This window comes from Strongylocentrotus purpuratus, unplaced genomic scaffold, assembly GCF_000002235.5.
Source record: "Strongylocentrotus purpuratus isolate Spur 01 unplaced genomic scaffold, Spur_5.0 spur5_scaffold_15, whole genome shotgun sequence".
In the NCBI taxonomy this organism is placed as follows: Eukaryota; Metazoa; Echinodermata; class Echinoidea; order Camarodonta; family Strongylocentrotidae; genus Strongylocentrotus; species Strongylocentrotus purpuratus.
Genome location: NW_022145600.1, coordinates 1,230,179 through 1,246,790, shown reverse-complemented (window position 1 = coordinate 1,246,790; position 16,612 = coordinate 1,230,179). Strand labels below are relative to the sequence as shown.

General features: G+C 38.0%; 1 protein-coding gene across 1 annotated transcript in view; it reads left to right on the top strand.

The window, feature by feature from the left end:
- Positions 1-273: 273 nt before the first annotated feature.
- The window catches only part of LOC582056 (fibrocystin-L), an 84,525-nt gene continuing 68,186 nt past the window's right edge, over positions 274-16,612 (top strand). The window contains exons 1-15 of the mRNA XM_030986388.1: positions 274-435; positions 1,351-1,444; positions 2,259-2,319; positions 3,264-3,360; positions 4,510-4,563; positions 6,564-6,640; positions 7,476-7,589; positions 8,946-9,047; positions 10,373-10,511; positions 11,058-11,274; positions 12,349-12,600; positions 13,089-13,206; positions 13,983-14,120; positions 15,160-15,326; positions 15,699-15,950. Coding sequence (XP_030842248.1) covers positions 7,544-7,589; positions 8,946-9,047; positions 10,373-10,511; positions 11,058-11,274; positions 12,349-12,600; positions 13,089-13,206; positions 13,983-14,120; positions 15,160-15,326; positions 15,699-15,950 — 1,431 coding nt within the window. The 5' untranslated portion in view covers positions 274-435; positions 1,351-1,444; positions 2,259-2,319; ... (2 more) ...; positions 6,564-6,640; positions 7,476-7,543. The remainder of the gene's footprint in view (positions 436-1,350; positions 1,445-2,258; positions 2,320-3,263; positions 3,361-4,509; positions 4,564-6,563; positions 6,641-7,475; positions 7,590-8,945; positions 9,048-10,372; positions 10,512-11,057; positions 11,275-12,348; positions 12,601-13,088; positions 13,207-13,982; positions 14,121-15,159; positions 15,327-15,698; positions 15,951-16,612) is intronic.

The following is a 16,612-nucleotide window of genomic DNA, read 5'->3' as shown; positions in this document are numbered from 1 at the left end:
CGCGATTTGGAACACAAGTCATGCAGCTAAAAATGTCTGGTTTTGTAGTGAGCAAACGTCCAATGTTTCGAAGAGAAAGGAAACGAAATACAAATTAAATGGAATATGAAACGAAATGAGATGAAACGAATTGAGATGAAACGAAATGAGATGAAATGAAATGAAATGAAATGAAATGAAATGAAATGAAATGAAATGAAATGAAATGAAATGAAATGAAATGAAATGAAAATGAAACGAAAGAGATGAAATGAAAAAGGAAAAATGAAATGAAACGAAATATTTTCTGCATCTTTTTCCAGAATTCAGTCAGGTGTTTGAACTTGATGATGATTCTCTGGGTAACAAGGTATACCTTACGAATGGTTATACTCAAATACCGTGTGACGTAGTACCATACCGTAGCAACCCCAGTCGACTCGTCTGCGTGACCAGGTAAGAACAATTATCTTCCCTTTTATGAGAAGGTTGACTTCTGGAGGGAATTCATGAAAGAAATGTTTCCTAAATGGATTATTCTTTATTTATCTTTGTATTATTATTTCCTAACTATTTCAATAGTTAAAATTTGTATTATTATTTGTATTAGGATTTTTTCATTTATTCAACCGATATTAAGACGAGGCCAAGAACCCAACCTTACATAACTTTAAATATCAGATGAATTTTCGGTATAGAGGGCCTTATAGTGTGTTCAAATCTCGCCCGGTCGCTACGATTTCTCCCCTAATAGACATTACACGTTCATTCTAAAATGAAGAAGATCTGTATATAAAATCGTAATGATAAAGACTCTAAATATCATTTAATTGGAGAGACGTCGTACACCGAATAGACAAGTTCTCAAAAAAAAGTGATGATCTAACGCTGCTTATCCCTCTAGGAGGAGAAAGTAGGGCGATATCAAGCTCATACTTTTCTTTGCCCGTTTGATTAAAGTGCTTGTAAATGAAAAGTAAATTAAATCTACGAAAACCAACACACTATTTCTCCTACGCTTGCTACTCGATCCGGCAAAATAAAATGTACTATGAAGGGCTTCGCTATCATGCATTTTTTTAATACAAAGGCAAAAAGAAATGCTTTGTTTTTTTTCTTCTAAGAAGAACAGGGTTGTAGCCCCCCCCCCCCCCGATCCCTGTATAATCAACGGACCCCAATCTAATACCCGAATCGTATGTACATGTACTATATTCCTGGCGCTAGCTCATCCCCACTTAAAATATTGGCTCATGATCATAAACCCATGGGTCACAGCACAGTAGAGGTAATTGAGTGAATGGTTTATCATTATTTCTTTATTGCAAACAAAACGTGAGGTTGGATTACAAAATGTATTATTTCTTACAGGCCTGGTGAGGTAGGCTTGTTTGAAGTGATTGTGGAGGTGGATGGAACACAGATACCAGAATGTACCGGAAGAACTCGTTATTGCCAGTTTGAAGTAAGTTAAACGCTTTACTGTCTACGGGAATTCAACTTTTTGATTTGTCTTTGTTGATTTTTGTCAATTTTTATTTTTTGATAAATAATATTGATACTCTTGTGATATTTTCTTAAAAAATAACATTTTCATCATGAAACATTGACATTTAGTAAATTTGTATGTTGGAACCAATTGGAGAGTTTTCCGCCGCTACATCACAGTCACATTACCTATTCGGCCAATTTGAAATTCCAATAATGTGTAGTGCTTACAACTTTTAAAAGGTCATAGTTTTCTTATTGTTCGCCCGATGTCGTTCAAACCTTCACCACCAATTTACTTCTCTAATTGTTCTGCATTCTTTTAGAGCAATTTGTTATTAAGGTCAGATTATCATGTGATAAAAGTTCTAAGCCGGGGAGGAGGAAACAAAGGGATTTTGTTCCGGGAGCATAGATCTCAAAAGATCTCTGACCAAACAAGCAAGCAAAAGAACAACATTAACACAAAAAACGAACGATCTCACAAACACGCAACAACAACATCCACACCAACTGCAGGTTCTTATATCTCAAAAACCATCCAATTATTGAAGGCTAAGATTTGAAAACCTATACTTGAAGAAATGACAAAAGTTTTATACTGTAGCTCGACGACGGAGCTTCAAGAGCTTCCGATTTTTCTATTGCATTATATATAAAACATATATAGTAGTTCCATCCTTACACATGGACATGGACATGAATATTACAAGAAGCATTATATTCCGCATATATAGACATAAAATATATCTTTGTGTTAATTTTATGTTTAATTTGTTCTATCTTCACAGTATAGAAATGGCAACAATCACGAGAAATTGACGCAGATTACCTCATATGCAGGACCGGTTGGTAAGTCTCTTAACCAAATTCAAGTGGGAGGGGGGGGGGGGTAATCAAAATTATGCTCTAAAGATAATGCTTATCTTTCCCTATACTGAAACCTCCATTTCCTTGGCAGTGAGCCCTATTTTTGTTCTTCTTCTGGCTCAACGGGCAGCGGAGGGGGGGGGGGGGGGGGTATATATGGAGCATTTTTTTTTTTTTTTTACTCAACAACCCTCCCCCATACCCCTTTGAGCAACAGCAAAAAACTGGAAAAAAAACGCCCCTGTGCTCATGCACAGCAAGGAAAAAGTATTATGCAGCAGGATATATGGACTTTTGTATGATTCACAACAGGGTAGGGAGGGGAAAGGGGGAGGTAACGCCCAATCGAACATATTTTGATACCATATTTGTAACACTGGAAGGTCACTAATTGGAGTTTGGTGGGGTCCAAGGGGAGGAGCCTCCAGAAGCTCAAGGTTTTTTAGCATTTATTTACGATCAGATGAGCATCCAGGTGCCCGCCTTAGGGCCCTTGGTGGGGTCCAGGGGGCAGAGCCTTCGGAAGCTCTGGGAAAATCATGCCATTTCAGCAACATTTGTAAATCACTGCATGGTATCGAATTAGAAATAAACCAAGTTTGATTTTTATTTGGGGCCACCCGGCCCTCCCATCAGTACGTCAGTGACGTTGTCCATAAAGCATTTGTTTCTTTTTTCTTAATATGGTTTATTCATGATAAAGTATATTCTCTGAACTTTATTGATCAATCTCTGTGAAGATGGATAAAAACCAAAGCTCAAGCTGAGAAGGTATAAATTGACACAATCATTTCATGAAAAGAGGTAAGACAGAATTGGTCCACTTTATTGGCAGCAGTGTATATTATTATTATTATCATTATAGTGCAGATATATAATGTGAAACTCTTTTGTTTGTTTGTCCGTTTGTCCGTTTGTTTGTACAGGCTCAAGCACAACTACCTTAGGGAGGTATTACACTAACGTATACGAAAACGCTGCCAGTTCTCTGTCTGACGTCACCAACGCTTTATACATAGTCCAGTAAGACTTTGATCCTTTTCTCTATAATAGAGGCATGGTGCTCCACCATGCTACATTGACAATATTGCTCCTTATGGTATAGGGTAACGTTTCAGTTTGGGTTTTTGATAAATGAAAGGGTTATATGCTTTATGGTCGGGTTAGGTGTTTGTTCCCGTCGTAGAGAATTCAGTTAGTGTAGGATAATTTGACCAACAACCGGAACACCGTTGTCGTGCAACTCTTTCGAGGCAAGTTTTATAGTATGTGTTTTGATTTGTTTTTAGAAGCGCTAAGCATTGCTAGTATGTAGTATTTGTCTCCCTCTAGCGATACAACAGAGCTACGATGTCTGCTAGGTGACACGACATTTGCTCCTGCGACAATTGCTCCGGGCTTTATTTCGTCTAAGATGTAGGGTTAGGGTTAGGGTTTCAATAGGGTTTTATGTTAGGTTTAGGGTTAGGTTTAGGGTAGGGTATAGTGTTCACCTCCCTGGTCTAGAGCAGTAAAGGATACCACTTCAGCAAATTCTCGCCATTTTACGGTAACGGTATTAATGAATTTATCAATTAATTGATTAAGCTCTTTACATCGTTGTTTATGATGATAACTGTGTCATGGCAAGTGTGTGATAGTGTGCTACACGATAACGCGAGCGCGTTTTTTTGACAGCAGCACTGCCGCGCCGCCGTGTCGTCTCGCTGTCGCGTCGTGTATTGGCTATTGCCAACATAGACTATACACGCTGAGCAGAGCTGAGCTAGAAATGTTTTAGATATAGATTCCAGGCCTAGACTCGTACACCTGTTGTATTGATTCGATGTTAGAAAGAATATTTTGAAAATTCAAATCGTGAGTCTACTGTCATATACTTGCCGATCAGCCACATCATGACATGTCGTCTTTGTTGACTATACATGTGTGCAATTGCTGCCTATTTAACACGTACTACTGTACGTAGTGCAGCGCTAGAGGTCAATACGTATTCAGTTCAGGGCTGTCAACCAACCCTCCCGCATTGGAGGGAGTCTCACGCCACCACGCTCATTCTCCCGCCGCCCCAAAAGCTCTCCCCAAAAGCTCTCCCCAAAAGCTCTCCCCATGGTATTAAGACTATAGTTACTGGTATTCAATATTCATGTATTTATTTTTTAACTTTAATTACAGAATAACCTGGGGACCTTACAAATGTAATCCTATCGATGGCACAACAGGAGAACCGTGAGTACTTTTCTATTAATATTCTTGCTAATCATCTATTGCAAGCCTTCTCTACTAGTTTATTAGAAGGGCCAAAACAAAAAGAATTTTCAGTTGAAGTGCCAACCTGTATGTTTGACTGTGCTGCGAGGGAGCGTAGCGACCGAGCCAACACCAAGCAGGGTACAGGGGCAAAGTCCCAGCCGGAGTGCAGAGCCCCCTGAAGCTGGTGGATTTTAGGGCTTTCTATAAAGGCCAATTGTTGCATTTTTAACCTTTTTTTTTTAAGTTTAAAGGGAAACCCAACCTTAATCATGAACTACTCCTAAAGAAGGAAAAAACAGAGGAGCAGATTGGTGAAGATTGAATGAAATTAGGAAAAAATAAAAGAGTTCAAAATTTGTAAAGCCGTGATCACTACTATATATTCTATACATTTGAACACTTAAAATTGACTGAATTGGTAATGTCACTGCAATGAATTTCCTTTTTTTTTCAACACACAAAATGTTTAAAAGGTCAATTTTTCAAAATGTATGATTCGGGAGGATCCTTTCTTTTTATAGGACCTAAAATTATATATAAATATATATCCATGATATATATTTTGAGCAGTGCCCCAAGGGAGAGGGCACTTATGTGCATTAGAAAAGGGGAACTTAATTATATTTTGTGCACGAAAACGGGAGAGTTGTCCCATGACTACGCCACAATCCATTAACCAAATTGCCAAATGAGATTCACATGGATTTAGTGATATAATCCAAACTTTTGCCATTCTGTTTCTCTTCTTCTTCTTTGCTATAAGTACAGACTACCGTCTGGTCTATTCTCATACTGATGTATATGTATATATTGACTCAATAAAAGGCCTACAAACAACTGTGTGCAGCTAAAAAGACATCTGTAGCTTAACAGAGCTGGATCTCGAGTACCTCTCTTAAAGCTTGGTAGAGAGGTACAGGTGACGGCGGCCTAGGGTAGTAAGTTCCAGAGCCTGGTGGCATCAGGAAAGAAGCTCTTTTGCAGTACTTGTGTCCAGGCATATGGCACTTGGAGTCTCTGGTCATGGCCTCTTCCCGAAGCAAGTAGCGATGGAGTCAGAGCTGCCAGGGGAATAGAAATAGGAAATCAGTGAGTTCTTCATTAATGCAGAACATCATCGCTACCTGCACAACTTGTACCTTCGTCTGGACTCGCCTTTCTTGCAGAGATGGCAATTGAAGTTGGTCAAGCATGACTGTGACACTGCTTATTTTGTGATGGTCATTGCAAACAAAGCATGCGTATCTCCTTTGGATCATCTCTAATTTCCTGATGTTGGCTTGGGTGAAGGGATCCCAGATGATGCTCCTGTATTCCATGACTGGTCTAAGCAAGGTTAGGTAGCAGACTTTGACTATACATGGGCATGATCTGATATTCCTCTGGAGGAAGGCTCGGTGGATTTAGACTTTTTTGTTACTCGGTCGATGTGGTAATTCCAACTACGCTTCTTGTGTAGACGGATTCCTAGATATTTTACTGTGTCTGCATTCTCCAGAGTGTGTCCATAAATGATGTAGGCTATGACTTGATGATGGGCTTGCGTTTGTTGGAAACATGGAGGAACTGGCATTTCTTTTCGGGTTGAACTCCATTAGCCAGTCGGCTTCCCATTGCTCCAGTGAGTTGATGTCTTCCTGGAGTTGTACACTGTCAGCTTCTAATCCAATGTTGCGATAGACTAGTCAGTCATCTGCAAAGAGTCTAACAGTGGCGTCACAAGACAGGTACTCTGGCAGGTCATTGATAAACACCAGAAATAACATTGGGCCGATGACGTTACCCTGTGGAACTCAGATTCTGCTTCCATACCAATGAATTTATTACAAGGGTTGTCCTTTAGACAACCCATTTATGGCTAGATTCTTACCACACTCAATTCTCCCTGATGGGAGAATGGACTGCAGTAGGGCAAAAGTACCGTGGATGTAATATGGAATTTCCATATAGAGAGTTTATTTGCTTCTTTTTTGCAGAATACGCTTGGAATACCAGTACGAGGATACTGTTGCTTGGGTTTATGTTGCCTGCTCTCCAGAGACGAATGTGCCGGGTAAGAATGATGCTGCAATTTGAACGAGAACCATTATTATTTTGAGGTTGGATTGAGGTAGTACCAACCGTAAGCAGAAATTTAAAAAAAATTGTTAAATATTTTCATGATGGTTTTAACTGTATTCCTAAATGAGTTTACTGAACCCGTCTAGAACTTTATTTAGCAAATAGTTTATATATGGTGATGAGCCAGACCAGACTGGGATTTTGGGTTACAAGCTACAGTATTAAAGGGTAATCCAACCTTCATGGCAAAATGCTCTTAAAGAAAGAAGAAAAAGAGAGAAGCAAATTGGTGAAGGTGTGAACAAAATTGGACAAAGAAAAAGAGAGTTATGATTCTTATGAATAGTTGAAAGTAATCAGTTTACAGGTGGGTATTAAAATTGGCTGAATCAGTACTGTCACTGTAATGAAGTAATGGACGACTCTCTAATTTGTTCAAACACACACACACCATCAAAAATCCAATGTTCAAAATGGATTACTCAGCACGATCTTTTCTTTCTGGAGGACCCATATCAATATGCTATCTATAATGTATTATGAGTGGTGCCCCAAGGGAGAATATGGATTTAGGAGAAAACAAAACGTAATTGTTTAGTATGTGCACGACAAACAGGAGAGTTGATCGTGAATACGGCATAACTTGAGATTCACTTGTTGGTTAACTTAATGATTTCATATTTCAAACTTTCATGATTTTTCTCATAATTTGATTTATTTCAAACTTTTACCATGTTCTGTTTCTATTATTTTTCATCTATCACACTAATGCACTCATCAGGAAAGTTGAATTGTCCTTTTAATTTTATCTGTGGTTATTTTCTCAGGATCTTATCCGTTGGTGGTGCAGATTTCTCATGATCATGGTAATGCATATGCTCCTAGTGACACATATATGGTGGATGGGCAGGGCAAGCGATATCACTACCAACAATACGCAGGTGAATCTTTGATTATTTTGAATGTATTGATTGATTCCTTTATTTAAAACACTGTTTTTTTGTCCCGGAAATAGGAAAATTATGCCGACCGATATTTCGTTCAGTAGGGGGGGGGGGGGGGGTTAAACCCCAACCTGCCCCCCCCCCCTCCCCTCCCCTGCGTACGCACCTGAGATATGGTATAAAATGGAAAATATGGTAAATATAACACATTCAAACATTCCAATACAAAATATAACACATTCAAACATTCCAATACAAAGTATAACACATTCAAACATTCCAATACAAAATATAAACTACAGTATATAAAACCACACAGAACATTGCTGAGAACAAACACGAGCATTTGTCTACATCAATAACCTACTGCTTGTAACGGCCCCAAATTAAACTGATTGAATATTTACCCAGCACAAAACGTACAACCATGCGGTACAAGGGTCTGAAAATCAGACTATTAGTAAAATGATTGCCATCACTAAAGTTGATTTGACAACTAACGGTCATTATTCGCCCACTAGAAGACATTTTCAAGCCGTTTCATTCTGATGGAAGTTCTAAATTAGTATTATCTTTCAAATGCCTTTGGAATTTAACCTTTTCATTTTTTGGCCTGCAAGTGGGACATACTGTAGTACCTATAAGAAGAGCAATAACAAAAATATAGAAAAGAAAGTACTAACACATGAATTATAATTGACAAAATAGAAAATAAGAAAAATGAATCTAAAGTGCAATGCAGTTTTATGAAACTAAGATGAAATACGGTGGCAAGGACAAGGTCAAGTACAGTTCAAAGAAAAATATAAGTTAAACCTCGTCTATGGCACCCAATATGAAACTTTGATTGAATCATGTTTATATTAAGAATAGTTTCAACATGATTGGTCTGGAAAGCGATTTTATATCTAGTATTGGTTTTCATTCTAACCCATGCCCTGTATTGAACATGACAAAAACAATTACTGAATGTATTACGCCTACTGTGCCATTGCCTGTATACATTGACTTGATTCATAAATTCTTAAACTAAATTAATAAACTAAATGGACCCACTTATGAAATGAAGTTTATAAATTGTTTACACCTTGACGTAATATCATTTTTTCATTTAACTACAGAATTATGATAATTTTACAGGACAGAAGGACACTTGAAGCTCCATGAATCGCAGAACTACATGTAAATCCAAAGTCCTTTGGAAGCGCATAGAAACGTTATATCTTAGTGCGCTATACAAGTATAAGACATATTATTATTGAAAGAGCTTAACCCACTTAGTCGGGGTTTAAACCCAAACTGACATTATTATGTTAATGTGGGTCATTGCCTTTGTTTCTCTATTCATTCCAGTGGTCACAAGTATTTCACCACAGAGTGGGAGTCTAGAGGGGGGTACTCTTGTGACCGTCAAGGGCGATGGTTTCCTTCTCGTCAATGATGTCCTCGTGGGAGGTAAGTGATGGGTCATCCTCCAAAACTTCTCAGGATATTACCGACGTTTCTTAGCCTGATCACATCAAGCGGACCCTTGCACCGAAGATGATCTGGGGGCTTTTCACAAAGCCTTTTTTCAATGACAAATGACAAAAATCAGTGACAAATCTGCTGATAACCAATCAGAAGCAAGGATTTCAGTAGCTTAAAACAAAACCTGTCATTTGTCACTGATGGCAAGTTTTGTGAAATGCCCACCAGGAAGCACTGACCCCCTGCACATTGCAATCCATCCAACACTGGATAGGGACAATCTAATTAAGAGTGAACGGTTTGGTGTAGTTACTCTAGAAAAAGAAAAAGAAGAATAAGTAGGACATTACCTATACAATACCATGTTCATGTTTAATTGATTTGCTGGTGTTACATATAGTACACACAGACTAGATATTTTAATCACATGTTGCTCCACCAAACAATACTGTATGTATGTGATGACCAATGAATTTCAGTGGTTTACAGTATGCAACTTCTCGAAGAAGGTCCGTTATTTTAAATGGAATACTATTAATATCTAGTTCAATATGCCTTGTAAAATGTTATTTTGCTAATTATGTAATTGAGGGGCAATATATTTCCTGCGGAATAATTTTGATCAGAACTTAATCAGGATATATAACTAACCTGTGTCTGTATCTCACAAACCCACTCACTCCCATAAAACCACCCTCTCGCACAAACCCCTAACCCCCACCCCCACAAATCCTCACATCCCACTAACCCACACAACCCTCAAAATCACACAACCCTCAAAACCACACAACCCATCAAATCCACCTACTCCCACAAAACCACCCTCTCCAACAAACCCCTAACCCCCACCCCACCTCCACAAATTCTCACATCCCACTAACCCACACAGCCCCTCAAACCCACACACCCCATCAAACCCCCACATCTCACTAACCCACACAGCCCCCAAAACCCACACACCCTCTCGAACCCACACAGCCCCTTAAACCCACACACCCCCTTAAACCCACACACCCCATCAAACCCCCACATCTCACTAACCCACACAGCCCCCAAAACCCACACACCCTCTCGAACCCACACAGCCCCTAAAACCCACACATCCCACTAACCCACACACCCTCTCGAACCCACACAGCCCCTCAAACCCTTACAGCCTCAAACTCACACAGCCCCAAAAACCTGCACACCCCATCAAACTCACACATATACCAACAAACCCACACACCTGTACACATATGATAAGGTCCAAGTCCTAATTGCATCCCACCAATCATTTCTCTTATGATGGTTTGACTCTTGACCTTTAGGTGAACCCTGTGACATTGTGACTCAAGAGCCACAGAAGATCACATGTTCTACAAGCCCAGCTCCTGAGAATTCGGATCTCTACCCCGGTGGCAGAGGCCTTTTGTTGGAGTGGTGGGCTGATCAAACATCTAATCAAGGGTAATACAGTCAAACCTGCTTTAAAGACTAAGTCCACTCCAAAATTAATTTGCATTTAATAGATAATTTAATAATTTAAAACAAGATAAACAGAGCACCAAAAAAATGAGTAAAATCGGATAACTAATATGGAAGTTATGAATTTTTGAAAAAGTATGGAACAATGGAAATCACTACACAAATGGCCAATTTGATTATCAGTTTGTGACGTCATGTCCTTACTATTTATCAATTGCTTTATATATTTTAATCCCATTAATTTCCCTTTTTATCACCCAAAACTTTATTTCCCAATGCCTTTGCCCAGCTTAAATGATTTGTATGATATTGCGTGCATGACATTTCACAAAATCTTATATGAACTTTGAAGAATCATACTATTTTCATGATATTGTGTATTCATAATTATTGATCTTTATATAAATAAATTCAAAGATGATTGCCAATTTTTGGAAGCCCATGGGGGTGTCATATAATGTGGTTTGCCTTATACAAGAAATGAATATCATTATTATTATCATAATGTCATTTTCTTCCTACATGTAGTCTGGATGACTTTCATTGGAACACCAGTGATTCTGTCTACGTTCGTGGAGGAATAATAGATGCAGCATTTACCGATGAGGAACCCAATGATAACCAGTTTGCTTCACGTCTCTCTGGGTACTTTGCGCCTCCTCAAACTGGAGATTACACTTTCTATGTGCGAGGAGATGATGTAGTTGATTTGTGGCTTAGCAATTCTTCCAACCCTGAGAATGCGGTAAGATCCTATTAAGAAATAAAAAAGGAAAAAAAAATTGATTAGCATATTTTATGCAGGACAGAAAAGCATACCTTCCAACCCTTCCTAATAATTCAGAATATTCTGATTTTCTGGATTTTTAGGACCTAAAAATTTGGATATTCTGATTTTTAAAAATTCTGAAATTTGTTTTTTGTTGTTGTTGCTAAAGCCAAATTAAGCTTGTTTTATGATGTGCCGCAATTTGAGAGTTCATGTATGGCGTGCATGATCGAGCAGCAAATTTGTATTAACTATTTTGTACAGATTTACAGCGTATTGCCTGTTACACTACCGCTGCATGTGCAAACGCCTGTTAAGGCATACACCGTGCTAGAAATTCCTAATTCTTATTTTCAATTGTTGGCAGGTATGGAAAAGTGATCTACATTTCAATGTGATGTAAATATCAACTCTTGTGTTTATGGGCATCAACAGGAAGAGAAAGAGAAGTTTAATGAATATCTACAAATAAATGATATGATATGATATGAAAACTAATATGAAGTACTTTCAAAACAGTTCAGTTCCCTACTTTTTTATCAACCATTTATCATACTAATGAATTTTCAAATTATACAAAGCTTTTTGTTGAGGAGTGACGTTGAAGATGATTTCATGGTCATTCCGTTAAACATAGCCGTATGATGAATAGTGTATAGGAAACCCATTAACCAATTGTCATGAAAGTACTTCATATTTATTTCGTATATATATTTGAAGGTTTAATTCCAAAAGGAGCTAAATCCATTTTTCGTCATTTCAGAGAAAAAAGAATTTGTTTGCTAGATTTTGTAGAGGCGTCTATTGGAAAGTGGTATTAGAAGGTGCATGTTTTCATAATTGCCCCTAAATTTTAGGTAAATAATTTTGTTCAAAGACAGGTACTTAGGGAACAATATTCTGATATCAATAACTCAATTTTTATCAAAAGTGGATTTAGCTCCTTTTTTAAATAAAATCTTCATTTTTAGATTATATATCCGTAATGCTTGGAATTGCGCATAATGCTTCAGTTGACCTACCAGTTACTTCTGTCCTCCTACCATACAGGTCAAGATAGCGTACTCAGAGAGGAAAACAAACACATTCTTTGTCAGCGATAGTCAACGATCTCATAAGCTGACCTTGGATCAGGATCGACTGTACTACCTGGAGGCCCGTCATTATGATTACAGTTCCGCTTCCAACATAGAGTTGGGTGTAGGTCTGCACAAGACCACTTGGACGGAGAAGGATGTGGCTCGAGCCAGTAATGACGTGCAGTTGATTGAGACTGTGGCTGATTCTAACCCAGAAGTACAGGTACATATAGAAATTAGGACCTTTTTAATGAATTTAAAGAAGAAATGAAATACAAAGATCAATGGACTGAAAATAAATAAAGTGAATGAACGAATTACTGATTTGAGTAATTTAGTGGATTATGTTAATTGAACATGGTATATATTTAATGAACATCTTTAAGTTATTATTAGTGTATTTTATGTCAATGTACATTTTACAACCATATTTCATGTTTTCTTGTATTTTGCTGTAAATATGACAATATAAGTCTTCTGACTTTGCCATGTCTTTTTCACAATGAAACCGAAATTGAATTGAATTGAATAATGCACCAAACGATTGATTGAATAAATGAAAAAAAATGACAAAAATGGTGTGTTGATTAATCAAGATGCTTTAAAAAATTTAAATTGAATTGTATCAGATAAACCTGTATGGTTAAGTTTTGCATGGTGATGTGTTTAATATTCATTAAGTATGCACATTTTCATGGAATTGAATCTTAGATTATCAGGGTGTCTGGCCAAAAGGAAGTCCAGTTGATAAATATTGACATCTCATCGTGTGAAACAGAAGATTGCGTTCTCACAGGCTTCACAGTAGCATATGATGGAGTCTCGGCAGGTAAGCAAGTTATGCTAACCCCTGCACCCAATTTCTTTCAACTGTCAGAAATCTATAAGCACCCATTGAAACACATTTTAGATTAACAAACGTTTCTTTTTGATGACCATGAACTTAGACATATGACAGTTTCTCGAAACTGGCCTCAGACCCTTCATAACGGCACATGTGTCCTGTGATACTATTGTGTGCTGCTTGCCAAAAATATGAAGTTCAGAACATTCATGAAATATGAAAATGCACTAGCAGACAGTTCTTCTTCTTCTTCCTTTTTGAGTCCAGACCTCTTAACAGATTATTATCGTACTATACTGGGGGAGTGCAGGTGGACCACTACACCGGGGTTTCCCCCTACTCTTATACAAATAGTGCAGTGAGTTCTTAACGTGCAAAGGTAGTGTCTCTTCTCTACACAGGGCCTCCATTTAACGTCCTATCCGAGGGACGGAGTGTTTTCCATTTAACATAACCTGCGTCTATGAACAAAGGAAGGGGCACGTTAACACACAACGCAGGCTTCAGTCATCTGCCTGGGTGGGAGTCGAACCCGGGATCTTTGGTTTGACAGGCGGATGCTTTACCGACTGAGCCAACTCGCCTCCCGTTGACTTGATCTATGTGGAAGGTAGAAGTGTGGAAGGTTGATACAGCTTCCCCGATTGGCAAGTTATGTTGCACTGGAACATTGGAAAAATAGTTTTTATGTTGTAGTGCCTTGCATTGAAATTGACATACTGATCATTGTTGATGGGTGTTTGGTGTTGTCTTGTTTGTAGATTTCACCAACTTAAGTACGAGTCAAGAACTTGAGGATGCTCTCAACAGCCTATCAACCCTAGAGACAAACCAAGTCGTGGTCACTCTGGATGAAGGTGATACGTTTCTCAACTTCACAGTGTGTTTTACCCAGGAAGGTGAGATAGTGATAATAAAAACAATTCAAGTTCAAGTGGTTCATAAAAAACAAGTATACATACATGTTCAGACATATAAAAATGCAAAGTAATACAAAATTAACAAAAAATAATATTAAGAGAAACAAATAGCGATCAAAATCTAAAGTCCATAAACACAGAACAACTAAATACATGTAGATATAAAAAAAAACATATGGGGGGACCAGCAAAGGCCAGGGGCCTGTCGAGGCTAATCCCCAATCATAGAGGTATCACAGTCTAGTGGATACTTCACCAGACTGTGAATCACATGGTTCATGGTTTGAGTCCTGCCACGGCACTAATTTCCTTCGGCATGACATTGGTCTATATTTGCCACACTCCACCCAGGTAAAGTAAATGGGTACCGGGTAGGAATTGATTCCTTGAATGCTTTTAGCACCTCGGGGCCCCTAGGCTAATGTCAGGGTAATAATACGACTTTGTAGGTGCGCAATGTTGTTGTTGTTTTTTGTTGTAATGGCAATCAGTCAAGACCTGACTATTATCACCAACGCCTTTCTTTTTGATATTAATTTTAATATTAATATTAATGTAAATGTAGCTATTATTATTATAATTTTTATTGTTGTTCCTGTGTTTGCCCAGCAGAAGGGGGTAAAAGGATGCATTACCAGCAGATGTACATTTCTAGATATTACCATTTTAAAGTCCTGATCCTTCTTTTTGGATTCTTTAAGAAAATTCCCTTTTTTTATCCATATTTCACACCTCCATCTGTCCCGTGTTAATAAGCTTTCACCAAAATATCAACATCTTGTATATGAAAGAAAATTATTTTGAGTATGTCATTTAAATTATTTTCATATGATGTCAGTAATTTTATTAAATATTTTTTAAAGACTTGACTTTGTTTTCTTCCTTGAAAACTTGACTCGTGCATATCAATCCCATTATGAACCAAAACAATGTATTCTTATAGGGCTTGTACAGGATCTTTTACAATGACAACCCTCCATAATAAATATTCTTTTAATTTGATTTTGAACACCTTTAGAGAGTGTGTCTGAATTGATTGCTCTGACATACACCGGCGACAAAACCGTTTCCATCACGGTGGATGAAGTATCTGAAGGGACAGCGGGAGTGGCACCGGATGAATTCACCATCACTTATGCCGGAATTCAGTCTACCCCATTATCGTTCTCCTCTTCTGCTCAAGAGGTAAGCAGGGGATACCTCAGTGTAATTTTCAACTACTTTTGTCCAATATATTTGAAGTGAATATTATTACCTTCCTACTCCTTAAACACAGACAGTGATACGTTTTGTGTAAAGTTTATTTGTAGTTTTTTGTCGTACTTGTTGTCATTGTCGCTGTTGTTGTCATTGTTGTGTATCCAAGACATTTTAAATGAAATCATGCAGGTCCTTCAAACCTAAAAGTGAGATTGAAACCCTCATATGAACACTGATCTGTGATTCATGATTTGATATATCTGCTCTCGTTGAGGCTGTGTTCGCTTATCCTATTCAGCCTCATTGCTTTGTATGATATAACAGTTTGCATGCTCTCATATTTTTGTAAAATTGTAGGTGGAGGATGCTCTGGTAGACATGACTGGGTTTCGCTGCTCCCCAGAACTGGACCCCGACTTCTATTACTTTTTCCAGGACTATGAATCCGATGAGTATGACACCAGGGAATATGGTGAGCGTGTGAGGGGCCAGGAAGCGTATTGTGGCAGAACATCGCTCAAGAACCCACAATATATCTTCAGAGAGAGCAGGACCCCTTCGTCCGATGGGGATACCAAGGGAAGATTTGACATCTCTAGCAATAAAGAGGTGAAGTATTATCGAGATAAGATTATTATGACGATGATGATCGTAATGACACAGATATGATTAGTATGAACGATAGTGATGGTTATATCAACCCATTGACTTCTGACTTCTCTCATGATATTAAAGGTAATACAAATTTGGGGGAAATTTTGAAAATTGGTTGGATAGTGATTCTGTACAAATTTGATATATTTGGATGCCCCGGTGGTTGTATTATAAGCACCAGAAAAATTAGCCCCTAAAACACTTCTGCTTTCGAGAAAAATTGAATATCAAAATTTACCAGTGCTCCCGATAAATTTCAAATAGCGCCTAAGGCCAAACAATGGGAGCTGCGACCATGAAAATCTCAGAATATGTAGTTGTGATATATAATTTCCAAACGGGAATAGCCAATCGGTCGATTTTAGTCAAGAAATATTGTTTTATAGCTAATTTAATATCTTGACCTTGAGAGGGAGCTGTACAACATAAATAGTTTATTATTTACAATTTCATCACTTTAAACTCGATTTCAACTGCGACAACGATATGTTCATTTGAACCAAATTCATGACCCATACCAAAACTTTGTATTACCTTTAAGCTTTAATACTGGAGCCACCCAGTTTCTGTTGGTAATTGATACCCAATGGAGAGCTGAGGGAGAATAGTGCTTTAGG